General features: G+C 43.9%; 1 protein-coding gene across 3 annotated transcripts in view; it reads left to right on the top strand.

Annotated features, from left to right (window-relative positions):
- Positions 1-16,808, top strand: part of LOC135460627 (mothers against decapentaplegic homolog 2-like) — a 96,691-nt gene extending 79,883 nt beyond the window's left edge. For all 3 annotated transcript variants that reach the window (XM_064737524.1, XM_064737526.1, XM_064737525.1), the window contains one exon: positions 14,926-16,808. In XM_064737524.1, coding sequence (XP_064593594.1) covers positions 14,926-15,049 — 124 coding nt within the window. In that variant the 3' untranslated portion in view covers positions 15,050-16,808. The remainder of the gene's footprint in view (positions 1-14,925) is intronic.
- The last annotated feature ends 479 nt before the right edge of the window (positions 16,809-17,287 follow it).

Raw genomic sequence — 17,287 nt, 5'->3', positions numbered from 1 at the left:
TCAAATGAGTGATCAATTCAAACAATGTGGGTGCTGTCTTTTTCGGTTGATGGGGCAAGAAGACCCATTCCAAAATGTGCAAAGGATCGGACCATTTTTCACTCCATTGGCCAATGATACCTGTAGAATGAAAATCTGGATTGGTAATGAAAACAGCGATATCAATGGAGGGATCTACTCGATAAACCTGATGAGCAGAAATAGCTCGCTGGACTTCCTCCAGCGCTCGTCGCGCCCCAGCAGTCAATTGCTGAGGTGAATTCAGATCAGGGTCCCCCTTTAAAACGTTAAACAGTGGGGACAATTGTGTTGTGGTTAGCCCCAAATAAGGACGTAACCAACTGATGGTACCCAGCAATTTCTGGGCATCATTCAGAGTCTTAATAGAATCCATTAATTGCACCTCTTGATGTTGAATGGTGCGATCCAAAATTTTTGCTCCTAAATATTTCCAAGGAGGATGCTGTTGAACCTTCTCTGGAGCTACTTGCAGCCCATAAGAGTGCAGAGCAGTGAACAGTTGAGTCTGTATCCTCAGCAGCTCATCCTGGGTGGATGCCGCCTCCAGGATGTTGTCCATATAGTGATAGCAATATGCTTCAGGAAACTGCTCGCAGACTCCAGACAAGGCCTGAGCCACATACCATTGACAGATAGTCTGACTGTTCTTGAAGCCCTGCAGCAAAAAAAATTTCCATTGATAGCTCTGCACAGGTTCCTCATTATTAATTGCAGGTACCATAAAGGAGAATTTTGGCTTGTCATCAGAATGCAAAGGAATTGTGAAAAAACAATCCTTCAAATCAATGATCAAAATTTTCCACCCCATAGGGATCAGGGTGCATGAGGGCATACCAGGCTGCAATGCCCAGATGCTTTCCATCACTGCATTGATTTTCCAGAGGTCCTGTAACAGCCTCAATTTCCCAGATTTTTCTTAATTACAAAGACAGGAGTATTCCAGGGACTAGTAGAAATCTCAATGTGATCCTGTTGCAATTGTTCCTGAACTAATTCACAAAGGGTGACCAACTTTTCTTTTGTCAGGGGCCACTGGTTTTGCCAGATGAGTCTGTTTACTAGCCACCACAAAGGCAACGTAGGATACTGTGCACCCTTCAGCACAGGGGCCCCCATCAAAAATGTGTCCCAATCCGTACCCCTCAGGCTGCCAATACATCCTGCCCCCAGAGGTTGAGTGGAGCTGCAGTGACATAAGGCAGAACTGTAGCTGTCTGCCCCTCTGCATTTTTGGCCAGCACAGACCATTGGCTTATAATGATCTATGTAGTTCCTCCCAACCCTTTGATAACCGAACCCATGGAAGCCAAAGGCCACGCAGGAGGCCACGCAGAGAAGGAGATGATTGTCATGTCAGCCCCTGTGTCGATCAAACCTCGAAGCTGGATCTGAGGCGGGCTGGCACCTGGTAGAATCAGGGTACATGTCATCTGTGGTCGCTGAGTAGAAATATCTGCAGTCCAGAAAACTTGTGGCAGTCCTGTAAATCCAAAGCTGCCATCTCCATGACTCCGCTGGTCAGTCCTGGGGACACATGACTGAAAAGGCACAAGTTGAGCAATGCGAGTCCCTGCAGGGATAGTGACGAGGGGGTGGGTACGGAAACCATGGCACAAATTTGGCCTGTAAAGTCAGCATCAATGACTCCTGGATGCACAAAGATTCCTTGAAGGGTCGCACTAGATCTCTCCACAAGCAGTGCACTCAATCCTTGACCCAAAGGTCCAAATACATCCAGAAGAACCTTATATACACAACAAGATTCTAAGATGACTGTTGCTGCAGTGTGTACATCCACTCCAGCTGCTCCTTGGGTACTACCCCTAAGCTGGCTGAGTAAGCCTGTGTCGGTACCATGCACTGGGGAATCACTTGTGTCAGAGCACAGGTCTCCTTTGTGCTCTTCCTCCTGTTTCCCGAGCCTGCCAAAAGCTGACCATTGGCATGGTATTTAGACTTACATTGGTTTGCATAATGACCTTGCCTCGCGCATCTAGCACACAAGAAATGACCTTTCTTTCCTTTCTGCTTCTCTGTTACCTGTTTTTGCTTGCACTTATTATTCACCTGTCTCTGTTGTCCACACTCACCGGATGCCTGGGCTGGCTGTATAGCAGCAGCCAAAACTGACATTTTGTAGTCTACAGAGCCCACTTTAGAGCATGCTTGGACCATATCTGTTAATGTTGGGTCACCTGGAAGAGCCTCTATGATCTTTCTGCAATCTTTTTTGGGGTTATCCTTTGCTAATTGCTTGCATAAAATCTGTCTCAAGTTGTCATCCTCAATCTGCTTTTCTAAGGCCGCTGCAATTTTCTCAACAAATGGCAGAAATGGTTCCTTCATTCCTTGAGTTATTTTCACATATTGCGGCTTGGGAATAGCCATTTGTATAGTTTTTAACAGTGCCCCAATGCTTATCTTTTGACTCTACTCAAGAATCCGAGGGTCCCAGGTAGCCTGAACATCAGGATTAGAAAAGATACCCTTCCCCATAAGAGCATCTACTCCAACAGCATATCTAGGATCAGCCTGAGGCAGTCGCATGTTATCTGCTGCAGTCTTATCAGACACCTGCCTCCAGTTGTCCTCAAAAACTCTAAATTGCACAAGTTGGAACAACACTTGACCCAGATGTTTAATATCAAATGGGGCAAGCAGATCAGTGTTTAACACCCTGATAACTTACATAACTTCTGAAGAACCAAGCCCATATTTTGCTACTTTATTTTGCAAATCCTGTACGACTTTCCATGCAATGACATCATGCCTGTTGACTTGTCCCATATTTGGAACAGCCTTAAACACAGGAAGGGCTTGGACACCCCCCTGTGGGGCTACACTGACTCCCTGATTCACTATCATACTTTCTTTAGATGATGGAACAACTACTTGATGTCTACCTGTGTTTCCCCCCCCTTCATCTATGGTCTTGATAATGCCACTCCTGGGCATCGCCATCTTCTCTAGCAAGTCCCAATTCCCCATTTCCAGAGCTCGCAATTTGACCAATTCCCAAAAACATCCCAGGTGCTCTGGTCGCATGGTCACCTGACATAGTGGCAATGTCCACAGGTGGCTCTGGGGCATTTTTGCAGCACTTCGGTGCCAGCTCTCAGCTGCCAGACACTCCCCCACCGCGGGACAAGCTGTCGGTCTCCATCCGTGTCACTGTCCACGTCCCGGGGCAATGGCACGCGGGACAGCCTGAAGGAAGCGGAGGAGGGCGGGCAAGCTTGAAGCACCGAGGCGGGGGGGGCAGCCATGGTGGACGCTGCGAGTGGTGGCGCCAATACAGCAGAAGCAGAAGGCACGGCGCCCACAGTTCCGCATGAGGCTGGTGGAGGAGGTGGTGCAGACACTTGCGCTGACCTTGCAGATGGGAACGGAGGGGCCGAAGGGACAACGGCTCCAACTGCATCACCTTTCTGCAGTGGAGGCACTCCCACCGCCCCCTGCAACGCAGAGGAAGGAGGGTCCAAGGGGGGAAATGAAGCTGCGTGCCACAAAGGCTCTGCTGCCACCACTTGAGACGCAGAGAGAGGAGGGGCCAGGCAGGGAAACAAAGCTGGCTGCAGCAAAGGCTCTGCTGCTGCCACTTCAGATGCAGAGAGAGGAGGAGGCGGGGGGGGGGGGGGGGGGCAAAACGAGGAGGACACTTGGCAATTTCCGACTGGGGCTCAGCTAACAAAGCGTCCGTGAGCTGCGTCACCGGTGACAGATACTTTGGCATTACAAAGTCACGGGGAGAAGGATATGTCAGGGGGACATAATCTCAAGGCGAGGAATAGATTTTACTAGCAACTTCCGTGTCCCTCAGGGGTCCAGGTGGAGCTGAGGGAAAGCCGCCAGCAGCTTCCTGAGCCTCCTCGCCTTCTGGCACGTAAGTGTCTATAGAGGGATCGTCTTCACCCTCTGAGTCCTCCACATCCGTTTCACCCTCCCCAGGGTCCCGTTCTGTAACGCTTTAAAAATAGTGCCCCAGGTTACTGCTAATTCAAATGCATCCTTATCTCCACTGGAGATTTCTTGCCACAGCTGGTCTCCTAGCGACTGCCAAGTATCTAGGCTAAAAGCAGTCCCAGTGTCTACCAAAAATACGAGCCTTTGCCCAGCAGAACAGGGCGTGCATGGAATGATCTAATATAGCAATTCCCTTGTGTGCTGTTATGGGTTAGTTGCGGTGGGGGATTAATCACCGACTAATAAGTCCAAATAAAATGAAATTTATTAATTGATACAGCAAGCGATAATAGGCAAAGTCAGCGCCCCGGGCGCGCAGGGCGACAGGAGAGTCCCCGCTCTACCACTGCCGCACTCTTCTGATATTTTGTGGAGTTCTTATACAGTCCTGCTTCCGGGCTGATGTGTAGTACTCTGCGTATTCTTCTTTCGTGTCTAGGTGGTCATAGTCCATCTCCCGGAGGTCTGAAGATGAAGGCCGGTATTTTCCTTATTTGCTGGGTTTATCTGATTCCTGGAATTTTAGGCTCAATCTGCTGAGTTCCTGGAATCCTAGGTTTACTGAGTGGATAAGCTGATACTGTGTTATCAATCATAGCAAACCCCCCACCCATATTAACAGTTTACTAAACAGATAAACAAATGTTTGTGAAACCCATTGTCTTTGGTTTCACCTTCCTTATCCTTTTAAGTCTGGAAATTTACTTAAGCAAACAACTAGAGGTGGTGCAACAGTCTTACTGGAATAACTTTGTCAGCTTTGATGAACAAACCTCAAGTTTTAACCCATTACATGTGGTAATTCATTCTTCCATACAGAAAGCGCAATTTCTTCCTCTGCAGAGGTTTGATTCCCCATCTTGTAGGGAAGCTTTCCCCAGCAGCCTACCTAAGCAGTGGTTTCCTCCAGAATACAAACTCTTGCATGCTGGGGACCTGTCCCAACCAGCTACTAGGCCGGTTCCACTACCCGTTGGTCACAAAGGACCAGCCCCCTCTGGGAGGATGAGGGGAAAATCACCATACCTCTCTTATTGGAGTATGGAAGGCAACTCCAAGTCATCAGTCTTGGCTGCAATGAACGTTGGAGGTTACCGGACTCCTGTTCGTCAGTCTTGGCTGCGCTAAATGTAGGAGGTTCACCAGATGTCGCTGTTCTATTTCGGATGGATGAATTAAGCGACACAGACTCCTATGGTCTCAGAAGGCAAATGCGGAGTTTATTAGCCATCACATTCTTTTATAGACAGTTCCGACAAAGTTGGACCTGATCGGTCCTCAATCAACACCCCTCACATCATTGGCTAATTAGGAACAACACCCTTCTTGTAAACATCTTACAAGTAAACAACACCATCTGCAAAGATTAAGGATTGTTTTAATTCTTTCTCTGAGCTTTCTCAAAACTCCCCAGAGCAATGCCTGGAAAAATTTATCTGACTTTCTCTCTGACCAGACTGTCAGCATCTACAACTCCTTGAAGAATTTTTCCTGTGAAATGATTTCCCCTATCTGAGTCTATTGCTTCCACAATCCTATATCTTGGAATTATTTGTTTCAAAAATACTTTTATAACTGATCCTGTAGTTGCTGAAAAGGCTGGAAATGCTTCTGGCCACCCTGTTAACTGACATAATATTACCAGAAGATATTTAAATCTTGCCACTCAGAGCATTTCAGTAAAATCCACCTGGCATCTCTGGAAGGGATGTACAGCCCAAGGCCTCCCTCTCCTGGCAAGTTTCTTTGTAAGTCTGTTATTGGTTTTAGCACAAATCAAACAACTCACAATAGCTCACTTTGCCAGAATAAAAAGACCCACAGCAGCATATGTTTTGAGGAAGGCTTCTGCCAGTCCTCGAGAGCCCCAATGACTCCCTTCATGAAGTTGTTTTAACAGCTGTAAGGCCAGAGCTTTTGGCATCCACTGTTTACCATCCCTTGTAAACCAATTACCCCTCTTTCCTCTGCCCCACTCTTTTAAATTATCTCAAGTTCCTCTGGTGGAAAAGACAGTTTCTCTGGCAGCGGTGCAGTTACTGGGAGCAAAGGGAGGCTCTTAGAGGTTTCTGGCAGCAATGCAGCTTTCCGAGCTTCTTTATCAGCCAGTCGGCTTCCTATTACCTCCTCTGAGCACCCTGTCTGGTGTGCCTTGATGTGTATTATCACTAACTTTTTTTGGTAAGCTCACCACCTCCAATAGGCAAGAGATTAAGTTCTCATGAGCTAGCGTCTTTCCCCTGCAGGTTAAAAACCTCTTTCTCCCCATAGTTTCCCAAATGCATGGATCACCCTATATGCATATTTAGAATCAGTAAAAAACATTCACTGTCTTGTCCTGGTATAATTCACAGGCTCTCACAAGGGCATACAGCTCTGCTGTCTGAGCTGACCAGGTGGGCAGTAACCTCCCCCCTTCCTTTAATTGCTTTCCATTCACTAAATCGAGTATCCTGTACATCGTTTCCCTTCTACCACCCTTGAAGACCCATCACTAAACACATTTTCTCCCTCAGGCCAGGGAGCATTCTGCAAATCTTCCCTAGCCCGGGTCTGTAGATCTATCACTTGAATGTAGTCATGGATTTCTTTCTGCCCCTCCCTCCCCCTTCAGGGCCATTCAAACAGGAGGCTGGGTTGGACCCTTTCCCACTTTTAAATTCTAAATCCTCTTGTTCCATTAAACAAGATTCAGACTGTAATAACTGAGTGCTGGTCATCCACTTAGAGGCTCTTTCAGTCAACAAAGCTTTAATCAGAGTTGAAATTTTCACTATCAGATACCTTTCCCTTGTCAGCTTTTGGACCTCAGCCACCATCAGAGCTGTGGCTGCACAGTTCTGTGGATAATGGGGCCAGCCTCTGGCTACCCAGTCTAACAGTTTAGAAAAATAAGCAATAGGCCGCTGTGTTCTCCCATGTTCTTGCACCAAAATTCTTTTAGCATAACCTTGTTTAACATCCACATATAGTTCAAATTCCTTTTCTGAGTCTGGAAGAGCTAAGACTGGGTCATTTATCAATTTGTCTTTTAATTTTTTTTAAAGCTTTGCTCTCCTTCTGGTGTCAATACCGTGACATTAGGACTATCTTGGGTTAAAAAGTCATATAAAGGACTGGCCACAACAGAAAAGTCCTCAATCCATGCTCGGCAGTATCCCACCAACCCTAAAAACTGCCGTAACTTCTTTTTTTTCTGGGGTAATGGTACTTATAAAATCCCTCGTATTCTTTCTAGATCAATACACCGTAACCCTCTAGTCAGAATGTGTCCCAAATATTTGGCATCTTTTTTTTTTCCCCTACTAACTGCTCCTTCATTTTGGACACTCTTAAATCCTTTTTTAGCGAGAAAATTAAGCAGCTTTACAGTAGCCTCCTCAACCGCCTTTTCCTGTCCCCCTGATAAAAGCAAATCATCCACATACGGCAACAACCTAACTCCTGAAGGTGGAGTAAACTCTCTTAATATTTTCTGCAAAGCTTGCCCAAACAAAATCCCCAAAAGAAAATCCCAATCCTTCCATGTATAATCCACATTTCCCAAATACTCCTCTATCTTTTCCCTTACCCCTATGGGATCATCCAGATATGGGGGTAATTCTTTTTTTCAACCCTCTTATGAAATAAACAGGGCAGGAGACTTTCTCCTTTTAATGCCTTTATTAAAAGTGATCAGCTCAGGATTGGGCAGCTCAGACGAGGCTGCAGCTTCCCGTCGTCTCTCCCAGGGCGACGAGGAGGAGGAGGAGGATATGCACAGCTTTGTCCACTAGGGGTAGAGCTGGGAGGTCCAGTCCTCGTGGGAGCCTTTAGGGCATGATGACCCCTTCAGATGTTAGTTTTCGCCATTTCTCCCCGTCCGCTCTCGGTTTCGGGACGACTCCCGTGCTCAGGGTGAGAGGGACTACGAAGGTGTTCAGCCTCTCTGCAGGCTCAGCACTCCGTTCTTCACGTCCAGACATCACTCCAATCTCTCAACTCTTAGTTGGCTCGTTGTTTTTGGGGTTTTCTCAGTACGTTTGGAGCAGTAGTCCCCCACAGCATGCTGGTCCTGGAGTCACTTTGCATAGCCCCCCCCCACATCTCTTCACTATTTTGGGGAAAAGTACAACCTAGCCTCGGGCAAGGCTCTGCTAATACAAAAGGAGCAATTAGCCATAACGACCCGTGATTACAATAAAAAAACAGTCAGAACTTCAGCAGCAACAGTGATCTGGCTGATTTTTGTAACCTTTTCTCACAAAAAAATTTGGTAGAATTTTTGTTCATAACACTTATATCCTGGATAGTAAGTGGTACACACAATTACAAACCCAAACCCTCCCCCTTGACCCCCTCCGAAGGAACCTGGCGGAGTGGCATCTGGTGTACCCGTCTCTTGGGTCCGGGGGGGCTTTTGATGTTCTAAATTGAGTTCCTTTTCTAGTTCTAGGGGGAGATACGATATGCTGCACCCCTCCCCCTACACTTATTATTCTCAGGTGGGGCTGTAGGAACAGCATTTCCCTGATCCCTTTACTCTGGGAGTTGAGGATATAAGGGGCCTTCAGATGGCCCTGGGTCAGCTGGCAACACTGCAGGACAAGACAGGAGAAGGTGCTGAAAAACATCCCAATTCTCACTGTTTTACTTCCCTTTTTCTTCTTCTCCCTTTTTTTCTTAACACATAGATTTTTCCTGTTCCTTGTCTAATCCATATCAATCCACATGCCCTTTCAATTTATCCTTTCCAATTCTCCTTTAAATACCTCCACAAAATTCAACAAAAATTAATTATATCTGTTCCATGAGGTGGCCATATAAGCACCTTTGGCAACTTATACTCTGGCCACACAAAATAGCAATATTTTACCATGATCTCCATAGTTACCACTGGGTGAATGTATAATCTGAAATAAACAGGGCCAGGAGACTTCTTCTCCTTTTTAAGGCCTTTATGAAAAGTGATCAGCTCAGGATTGGGCAGCTCGGCGGGGCTGCAGTCTCCCGTCGCGTCTCCCAGGGCGACTCAGAGGAGGAGGATATGCGCAGCTTTGTCCACTAGGGGCAGAGCTGGGGATCAGGTCCTCGTGGGAGCCTTTAGGGCATGGTGATCCCTTCAGATGTTGTTTTGGTCTGAGTCTCGCTTCCTCCCAGACCTGGCCCGGGGGCTCTCGAAGACAGGGTGAGGAACAACGAAGGTTTCCAGCGTCTCTGCAGGCTCAGCACTCGGCTCCTCACGTCCAGACATCACTCCAGTCTCTCAACTCTTAGGTGGCTCGTTGTTTTGGGGGTTTTCTCAGTACGTTTGGAGCGGTATTCTCCCACAGCATGCTGGTCCTGGAGTCACTTTGCATACCCCCCCCCCCCCCCTCAGGTTTCTTCACCATTCTGGGAAAAGTGCACCTTAGCCTTGGGCAAGGCTCTGCTAATACAAAAGGAGCGATTAGCTACAACGACCCGTGATTACAATAACAAAACAAGCATAACTTTGGCAGGGACAGTGATCTGGCTGCCTTTTTGTAACTTTTTCTCACAAAAGAAATTAACAGAATTTTTGTTCATAACATAATCTGTTCCAAGACCCCAGCATTCTCCCCAAGGGACTCTCTGGGGGTATTATGGGATCATCATCCCTTTTCCAGGGCCCCTTCCCAGCTTTACCCTTGCAACCCTCAATGGGTGTCTTGATTCACGTGTGCTACCCTCCAGGGATGCCCTCTCAGGTTTACCTGTGCTACCCTCCATGGGTGCCCTCCCAAGTTTGCTCCCCAAAGATCCCATTTTACTCACTGGTGAGATTTTCAGTGGTCTTTCCCTGTGGACTCTTCATGCACCCCCCCTGGTCCGCCACTCGTCTTTCTCCTGGACAGTCTCGGGAACCCAATCAATCTCTGGGTGCCGGCCGCCACCAAGGGGAGCTGAACACCAAAACTGGGTGAGGTGCGCCTCCAGCTCCACTCACTGCCCACCACCCCGGATGGTGTAAAGATTCTGGAAAGGGGCCCCAGTTGTCAGGAAAATTAATCCACAAACATCAGAGGTTTATGTCCAAAAAGGAGACAGAGGAATCCTTTTACTTTATTCGAATAAAGGGAGAGGCCATGGGGGTTCCCCTGGGATCTCTCAAATTTTTAGAGGACGCACCCTCCTTTTTATCCTAATTTCCTGGCCGCATTTCCCTTCTCTCTTTCCCCATTGGCTGAGGTACTTGAGAGGTACAGACTTCCCGGAATGCCTGATACTCAAGATTTCCCTCTAATGTATAATCCTCCTTTTAAAATTTTTAATTCTTATGGAATTTGGGGGTTTTCCCCATTGTTTCTTTCATCTTTCAATATCTAATTTCATTTATCAGCAAACCTACAGTTTGTTTGCAAAGGTAAATATCTTTGTCCATTCATCAATCAGTGGAATCCTTCCCATTGTTTTTTTTATCTCTCAGTGCTAGTTTTATCTACCAGCAGACCCACAGTTCATTTGTAAAGACAAATCCGTCATTCCTCTCAGATTTGTCTCAAAAGAAGTATGTGTACATTTACACATACTTAAATACAATATTCAAATCAGAACAGAAGGGGCTTTATCAGTCAGATTATATGGAGACAACTTGAAGTGAATGGAGTGTAAGTGCTGAGTTAAAACAGTGAGGAGCCCTTTGGTAAATTTGTTTCTAAGGAGGGAGAATGTTGATTGTTAGCAGTCTGTTGAGAGATCACAGGATTAAAAAAACTGCACTGCAAACACTGCCAGAACACCACAGAAACTGATTACTGGCATAATGCTGAACTAATTTCTTTACATCTCTATTTAAAATTATGCTATTAAAGTATTGATGCACAAAACCTGTAAGTTATGCTGCAGTTGTGATTAAAGCAAGACGAGGTTGCTCCTGTGTTGCAGTGTGATGTAATAGCCTGTCCATCCGGGTTCTTTCCCTAGGTGTGCCAATAACCCCTCCCTTCCCCTTGCTGAGTGCTGTCTGTCAATCTTGGCATTCCAGAAAGGGCTTTGTGTGACTGGCGATTGGCGAAGTTCAAAAGATGCTTCTCAGCCCTTGGGACATTGGGCCATCCAGGTGTCATTTGTCCCCTGAGACTTCCCCCCCCCCCTTAACTGGTTGATGGGATCCCTACCCCTTCCCTCCCCCTCTCCCTGGGGTTAAAAGACACAGCAACCACGCAGGTTTTTTTTGTTCTGTTGGAGCTGTTGCTGTATTCAGAGGCCTGTGTGCCTGGAATAAAGCTCTGGATCGAAACCCTCCAGCAGAACCCGACTCTTTTTCCTTCACCTCGCCTAAAAGCCTTTCCACCAGAGGTAAACCTGAGCTCCTGCATGCCTGGACTTTTCCCATGCGCCCAGCTGCAGCATCCAGCTAGCCAAAGGTGTCTCTGAGGTGAAACCACCACAGCTGCCGCCTTTGGTCAAGCAGCAAGAGCCAGACGAGCCCAGGCACGTTCCATCCGGCTATACTGGTATTTAATTCCAATACTCCTGCAAACACAACCTTGAATTTAAATTAATGTAATCTGAATTGTCAAAATATTGGGGGTTGGGGTTTCCTTTGCTTTCCTTTGCTTTCCTTGTTACTTGTGGATTTTTTCCCATTGAGTTGCTAAGAAATACTGATGACTGGGTGCTTGAGATGTCAGGAGTGGAACGCCTCTGGTTTTTGGAAGTTTTCTCGGGGGTGGGGGGAGGAGGCGGGACTGGACCACAGAGATACCAAGAGAATAGAGGCAGGTAAATGATGAGGGCTGGGGAGCTGGGGATTCTCTCTCTTGCTCTTTGGCATCGGAGGAGGACAGCCAGGCTGTTGCTTACTGCGGGGAGCTCAGTCCTGTGGGACCTTCACCATATACTCTCGTGCCCTGGGAAATCCTGAACTTCGTCTCTCCCTGCTCTTCTCAGCGCCAGGCTGTCGCTGCCCCACCCCTGCTGTTTCTTTGGTACTCCTCTGGGTTTCTCCACACTGTAGCCTGCGCCATCCTGAAGTTCCAGCTATCGCCGCTGACCTTCTGATACATCTCGTCCACCACCCCGGAATTTTTGCTCATTCCTGCCAGCTGTGACAGTAACTGCACCAAAGGGGAAAGTGCTGGCAGCTGAGAAGGCTGTTTCTGGATCCCTGGTTCTGTTTGTTGTTAATGCCATAGTTGTTGTTCTTTTGTTTGCCTTTGTTATAAATGAATTAGCCAATTTGATTAATGAGGAGAATTTGTTCCATAATTAAAATACAATTGAAAAAAAAAGCCACAAGCAAAGATCAGATGGTGCTGAAGTAGGCTAACAGCGTGTGGGGGGGGGGGGCTACTATGGCTCCTCTCCACTGTGCATCATGAAGAGACAGCTCTCACAAAGTCTTTTTTATATATTTCCAAGCTCCGAGGGTGGCCGGGGAGGGTTTCTTGCTTTTTTATCGTTGATCTTATCCTTTTAGCATATTTATGTAGTGTTTCCTTTCTTGCTGCCACTCTTGCTGAGAGTTTCCCGAAACTGGTAAATAACTCGCCTTGTTAGAGGAAAATCTCCTTCAATATACATTCTAGGAGACACATATTTATCTTATCGATGATGCATATCACTGGGATTTGGTCAGACAAATAATCCTCTGGAATCAACATTTCTGGAGACTAATATTCAGGCTAGGATTTTGGTGCATATCGCTGTAATCCCATCAGAGGGAATTTCCTGGAACCCTCCTTTGGTGTATATTAGGATTTTCATCAGGCGAGATTACTGTAGCCTCAGCACGAATTTATACATATCATCTATTATACCTTTTTTTACATACTAGTAAAGAACTGTTATCCCTATCCTCATATCTTTTCCTGAGAGCCCCTTTATTTCAAAATTATAATAATTCGGAGGGAGGGAGTTTACACTCTCCATTCCAAGGGAGGCTCCTGCCTTCCTTAGCAGACACCTGTCTTTCAAACCAAAACACAAAATAGACTAGGAGACACTGTAAAATCCATCATTCTTGTTAAAATTTCTGTGCTTCATCATTATGTCAAAAAGGTTTCTTATACAACAGGCCTGGGCAAAGCCAGAGCATTACTTATATTTTATGCTATGTGTGTAAATGCACAGGTATGGCAAAGTGGTTCATTTTGTTTATTTACCACGCTTATAAGCTTGGTAGACAAAACAGTTTATAGCTTTTGGCTCAACATATGTTGGCTAGAATTGAGGATGGTTGTAGAAGTTCAGATCAGCAGTCAAGTGTTCACGTTATCACAAGAACTATTCAGGTCTAGGATCATCTTCTGAAGAGAGTTCAGTAGAGATATAATTACAGCAAACAGTGATATGTTAGCTGGAAATCTGGGTAGAAGAGGCTGAGTTTTAGCTTTGAGACAGCTGCAAAGCAACTGTTGCTATTTTGTCAACTTCTGCCAGTGTAGTGCAAAGCTAGGGTTGTTGAACAGAACCAGTTATAAAATTCTGAGGAAGTGTGTTGTGGAACACATTGTAGGGGAGTTAACAGCATTGAAATAATGAACTTCCCTCTTTGGGAAAGGATTTGAGACTAAATGGAATTCTATTTCCTGTGATTTAAGTTGTTCTATTGGATCACTTTATCTTAGCACAGACATTTGGGGCTAAGATAAACAATGTTTTTTAGAGTGCTGAAAGTGCACAGACCCTAGCTGCTTTCTTTTTTTAGAAAATGTGAAATCACCAACAACTTTGGAAATTCATCTTCTCTCTAGCTTAATTTTTCTGCCTTTTCAGTTCCTCTGTTTATATAAATAGATTTCCTTAAAATGAAGGGTTGCAGTGCCAACAGTAAAAATTAAGGGGCTGGGTTTGTGTCTGACTAATCTGCTGCCTTTGAATCTTAATCTTGCTTTGACTTTGGAATAGCTAAAATTACTAGGAAAAACTCTTTTAGCAACAGTAGTCTTGGCAGTCAAGTTTGGGAAAATTCCCATGCCTGGAGCAGGTATAGTGAAAAAAACAAGATTTTTCAGGCACAGTATGTCTGATACTGATTTTTTTTACTTTGGGCATGAAAAGGAAAGTTTTTGAACAACAGGTCTCTGAAACAACAGTATATGGGAGAGTGAATGAAACTTTTTTGATTGTCAGCCCTTCAGTTTTACTGAGACTTGAGAGATGGTGTTTAATTAAGGGCTTCTATTGTGAAAAATTATAGGTAAGTTTATATTGAAGACAATGGAAACACAATTTTTACTTTGGTTGTTTTTGTGAGGATGTTGCAGTGCAAAACACATGTAGAAATGTAAGATTACAGAAAATTGGAGATAAAAGTTTACTGTTCCTTTAAGATATCATCAGTTAGCACATTATAACCACACACTGTGTTTTGACAGTGTTTCTGACATCTAGCAGTTTCCTTATACATTTGTCTTGTCATTTGCTCCAAAAAAGCCAGACCTTATGATCATCATAGCATTGTGCTGTTTGACCATGCTAATAGTGCAGAGTCAAGGGTTTCTAGTTTGTATTTCTCAGGAATTGTCTACAAAATTCAAACCCAGTTATGCATGCAGACTCTTTGAAGGTTGTGATGCAGCTGCACACAGCTATCTGTGACATGAACACCACATTGGTTGGACAATCTTCAGTTTAGAATTTATTTTTAGATGTAAAGCACTTGGTGTGGTACTTAAAGCATACTTGAAGCAAATGCTGAAGCTCTTTTTCTCCAGAGCAGAATATTCTCAATGTATTATGGACAAGCATCTAATTATTGATGTGTCTTACAGAAATTATTGATGTGTCTTACAGATATGGAGTGTTTTGGAGTTTTTGTTGGGTTTTTTTTCCTTCAAAGACTGTCTGAAACAAGTTTAGTAACAGTTATGGTAATGGTTGTAGATTTTTATCTTTCTGTCTATGAGATACAGATGGAAACAGATTTGATCATATTATGGAGAATCTTATGGTAGCTAAAGCTGCTTTCTGACTTCCCTATTATTTATTTTCTAGGCGGCAAACAGTAACAAGCACTCCTTGCTGGATTGAACTTCATCTGAATGGACCTCTACAATGGCTGGACAAAGTATTGACTCAGATGGGCTCCCCTTCAGTACGCTGCTCCAGCATGTCGTAAAACTCCTTCCTCTGTTACCAGTGGGCTAACTATCAAGGCTAATCAACAGACAATATAAAACCTCGTTTGTCATAGTATTTGTGTGTGGTCCCCATGAACTGTTTACTATCTAAAAAGGTTTTTTAAAAAGAAAAAAAAAGAAAAACAGCACTTGAGGTCTCAGCAATTAAAGCACCTTGTGGATTCTGTTTCCTATACTCTGCTACTAGATGAAAATTTAGTGTATAGAAATGCCTTCTTCAGAAAGAAGATGGGACTGTTCTCAAGACTCTTAATGGTGTTTTTATTGGGTATATAATTGAGTGTCCTAATGGTTTATCAATAACATGAATAACTAAGTATATGTACAGGTAATGCATCATGATCTCAAATATCGCAGTATTCTGCTGTTCTACATTTTAGTTCCCATACATAGTTGCTTGGGGTTTTTTGATTTGGGTAAATCTCTTATAAAATTCCAAGACTATGCCCTTATTCTTTTATACTTTTTTAAATAAGCAGATTTTTGAGTTGTCCTAAATATAAAAAGCTCAACTTTTTGCTGCCTTCTTAAAGAAAAAGAAAATCCCTCAATTGGAAAGAAATGTCTTGAGATTCATCTGTGAAATTTTAAGACACTATATACTTAACAGGGCCTAAATCAATTAATATTATAAATTCCAAGTATGTATCACACTGAGAATCTACTTTTCCCTACCCATCTGAGTTGATGAATCTGATGCCAGCATTATTGCTGGCAATGGTGTAATTTCAGACGTTTTTGTTTATCTTGAATCATTGAAGTCAGTGGTTTTTTTCTCATGGAATGAGAATTTATCATAGCATTGGATACTGGATTAAGTACACAAGGTTACTGGCTTACCCCTTACATCTGTATTTTTCATTGAACAAATCTCACTAAAAATCATGGGTTTTAGTTTTTAGAGCTAAATACCTTGAAAAACTCTTTCCCAAGGTAAACTACTCTTTCATATAGGTTTTAAATAGATGCATCTTCTTAATATATTTCAGTAACAGATTTTAAATTTCTGATCTGTGTGGCTTTGTATAGCTTACTTGTATACCAGATCATACACATTCATTATGTCCTAATGGGTCTTTTTATTAAAAGTAGTTGCTTTTGCAAAACCTCTAGGATAGTGGTTGCTGAGGTATGACTAGCAAAGGAGAACTTCTAGGTTCTTTGTGACAGTGCATGTTATTGTGAACCCTTGGACACTACAGCTGCACCATAATAAAAATATTCTGAAATATATTCTACAAATAAGTCTGGGTTGGGGATGGGTTGGGAAGCTATATAGAAGGGTTATTCTGACTTGAAAAATATATATCTTACTAATGAGCTTTGTGATCTAGCTGTCTGTCATTCTTTTGTTATTGTGGCAGTAGCGGGATTGTCTTTGTCTCTTTCCCATTGTTTCATCCATTACACTAGTACTGTACTTTGTAAGTACAGCTAGTGATAGCTTTTAGAACAAAAATGGGGCCAGTGTTACAGCTTTTAATCTTTTAACTGAATTGACAATAGTGATGGATATTTTTATGCCAAAATGACTAGGGTGTAGAAGCAATACCAAAAATCAAGCCTTGAAAAAGTGGGACGGACACCTTTCAAAAATTGGCAAAGAAGTTACCAATTTATGCTAGTTTTACCACTAGACTATGTATTGGTAGAACTTGTGAACCTAAGAAATAAGCTTCATGCGTGTTGCATTTGCCTAACATGTGAATACACTAATAAAACTTTTAATTCCCATGATGGTTGGGTTTTTATTAATTGCTGTCTGTATTTTCTGTTGAAGGTTAGGAGTTATTCTAACCCACCCAAATAAATGGCACAACTCTCCTGCATGTTGTGGCTGGAAAGGTATAGTTTAGATGTTGAAATCACTTCTCATACAGCTGTTGTGCAGGTTCTGGATCTATGTGTGTTTAGCAGTACAGATTTCTACTCTTGATCAAATTTATTAAAGCAGTTGCTTTTTCCTACCACAATCAAATTGCATCCTACTAGCTCAGATGATTACTTTCACCTATGAAACCTATAAGAGCAACTTGTCTGGGTGAAAGACTCCCATCGCATTTATGAGCAGTTTGCAACTTGAATCAGTTGGATGGCTTATTCTGTAGTCCCCTTACTGTGGATTTCTGGATGTGTTCTTTCAGTTACAGCAAAATTACTTGCTTTGCCTTGAATATTGTAATTAATAACCTCGACTGTACCCACTCTTTTTTGGT

The sequence above is a fragment of the Zonotrichia leucophrys genome, unplaced genomic scaffold (assembly GCF_028769735.1).
Source record: "Zonotrichia leucophrys gambelii isolate GWCS_2022_RI unplaced genomic scaffold, RI_Zleu_2.0 Scaffold_68_246365, whole genome shotgun sequence".
In the NCBI taxonomy this organism is placed as follows: Eukaryota; Metazoa; Chordata; class Aves; order Passeriformes; family Passerellidae; genus Zonotrichia; species Zonotrichia leucophrys.
The sequence above is the reverse complement of the archived record's forward strand: the minus strand, read 5'-3'. Positions and strand labels throughout refer to the sequence as shown.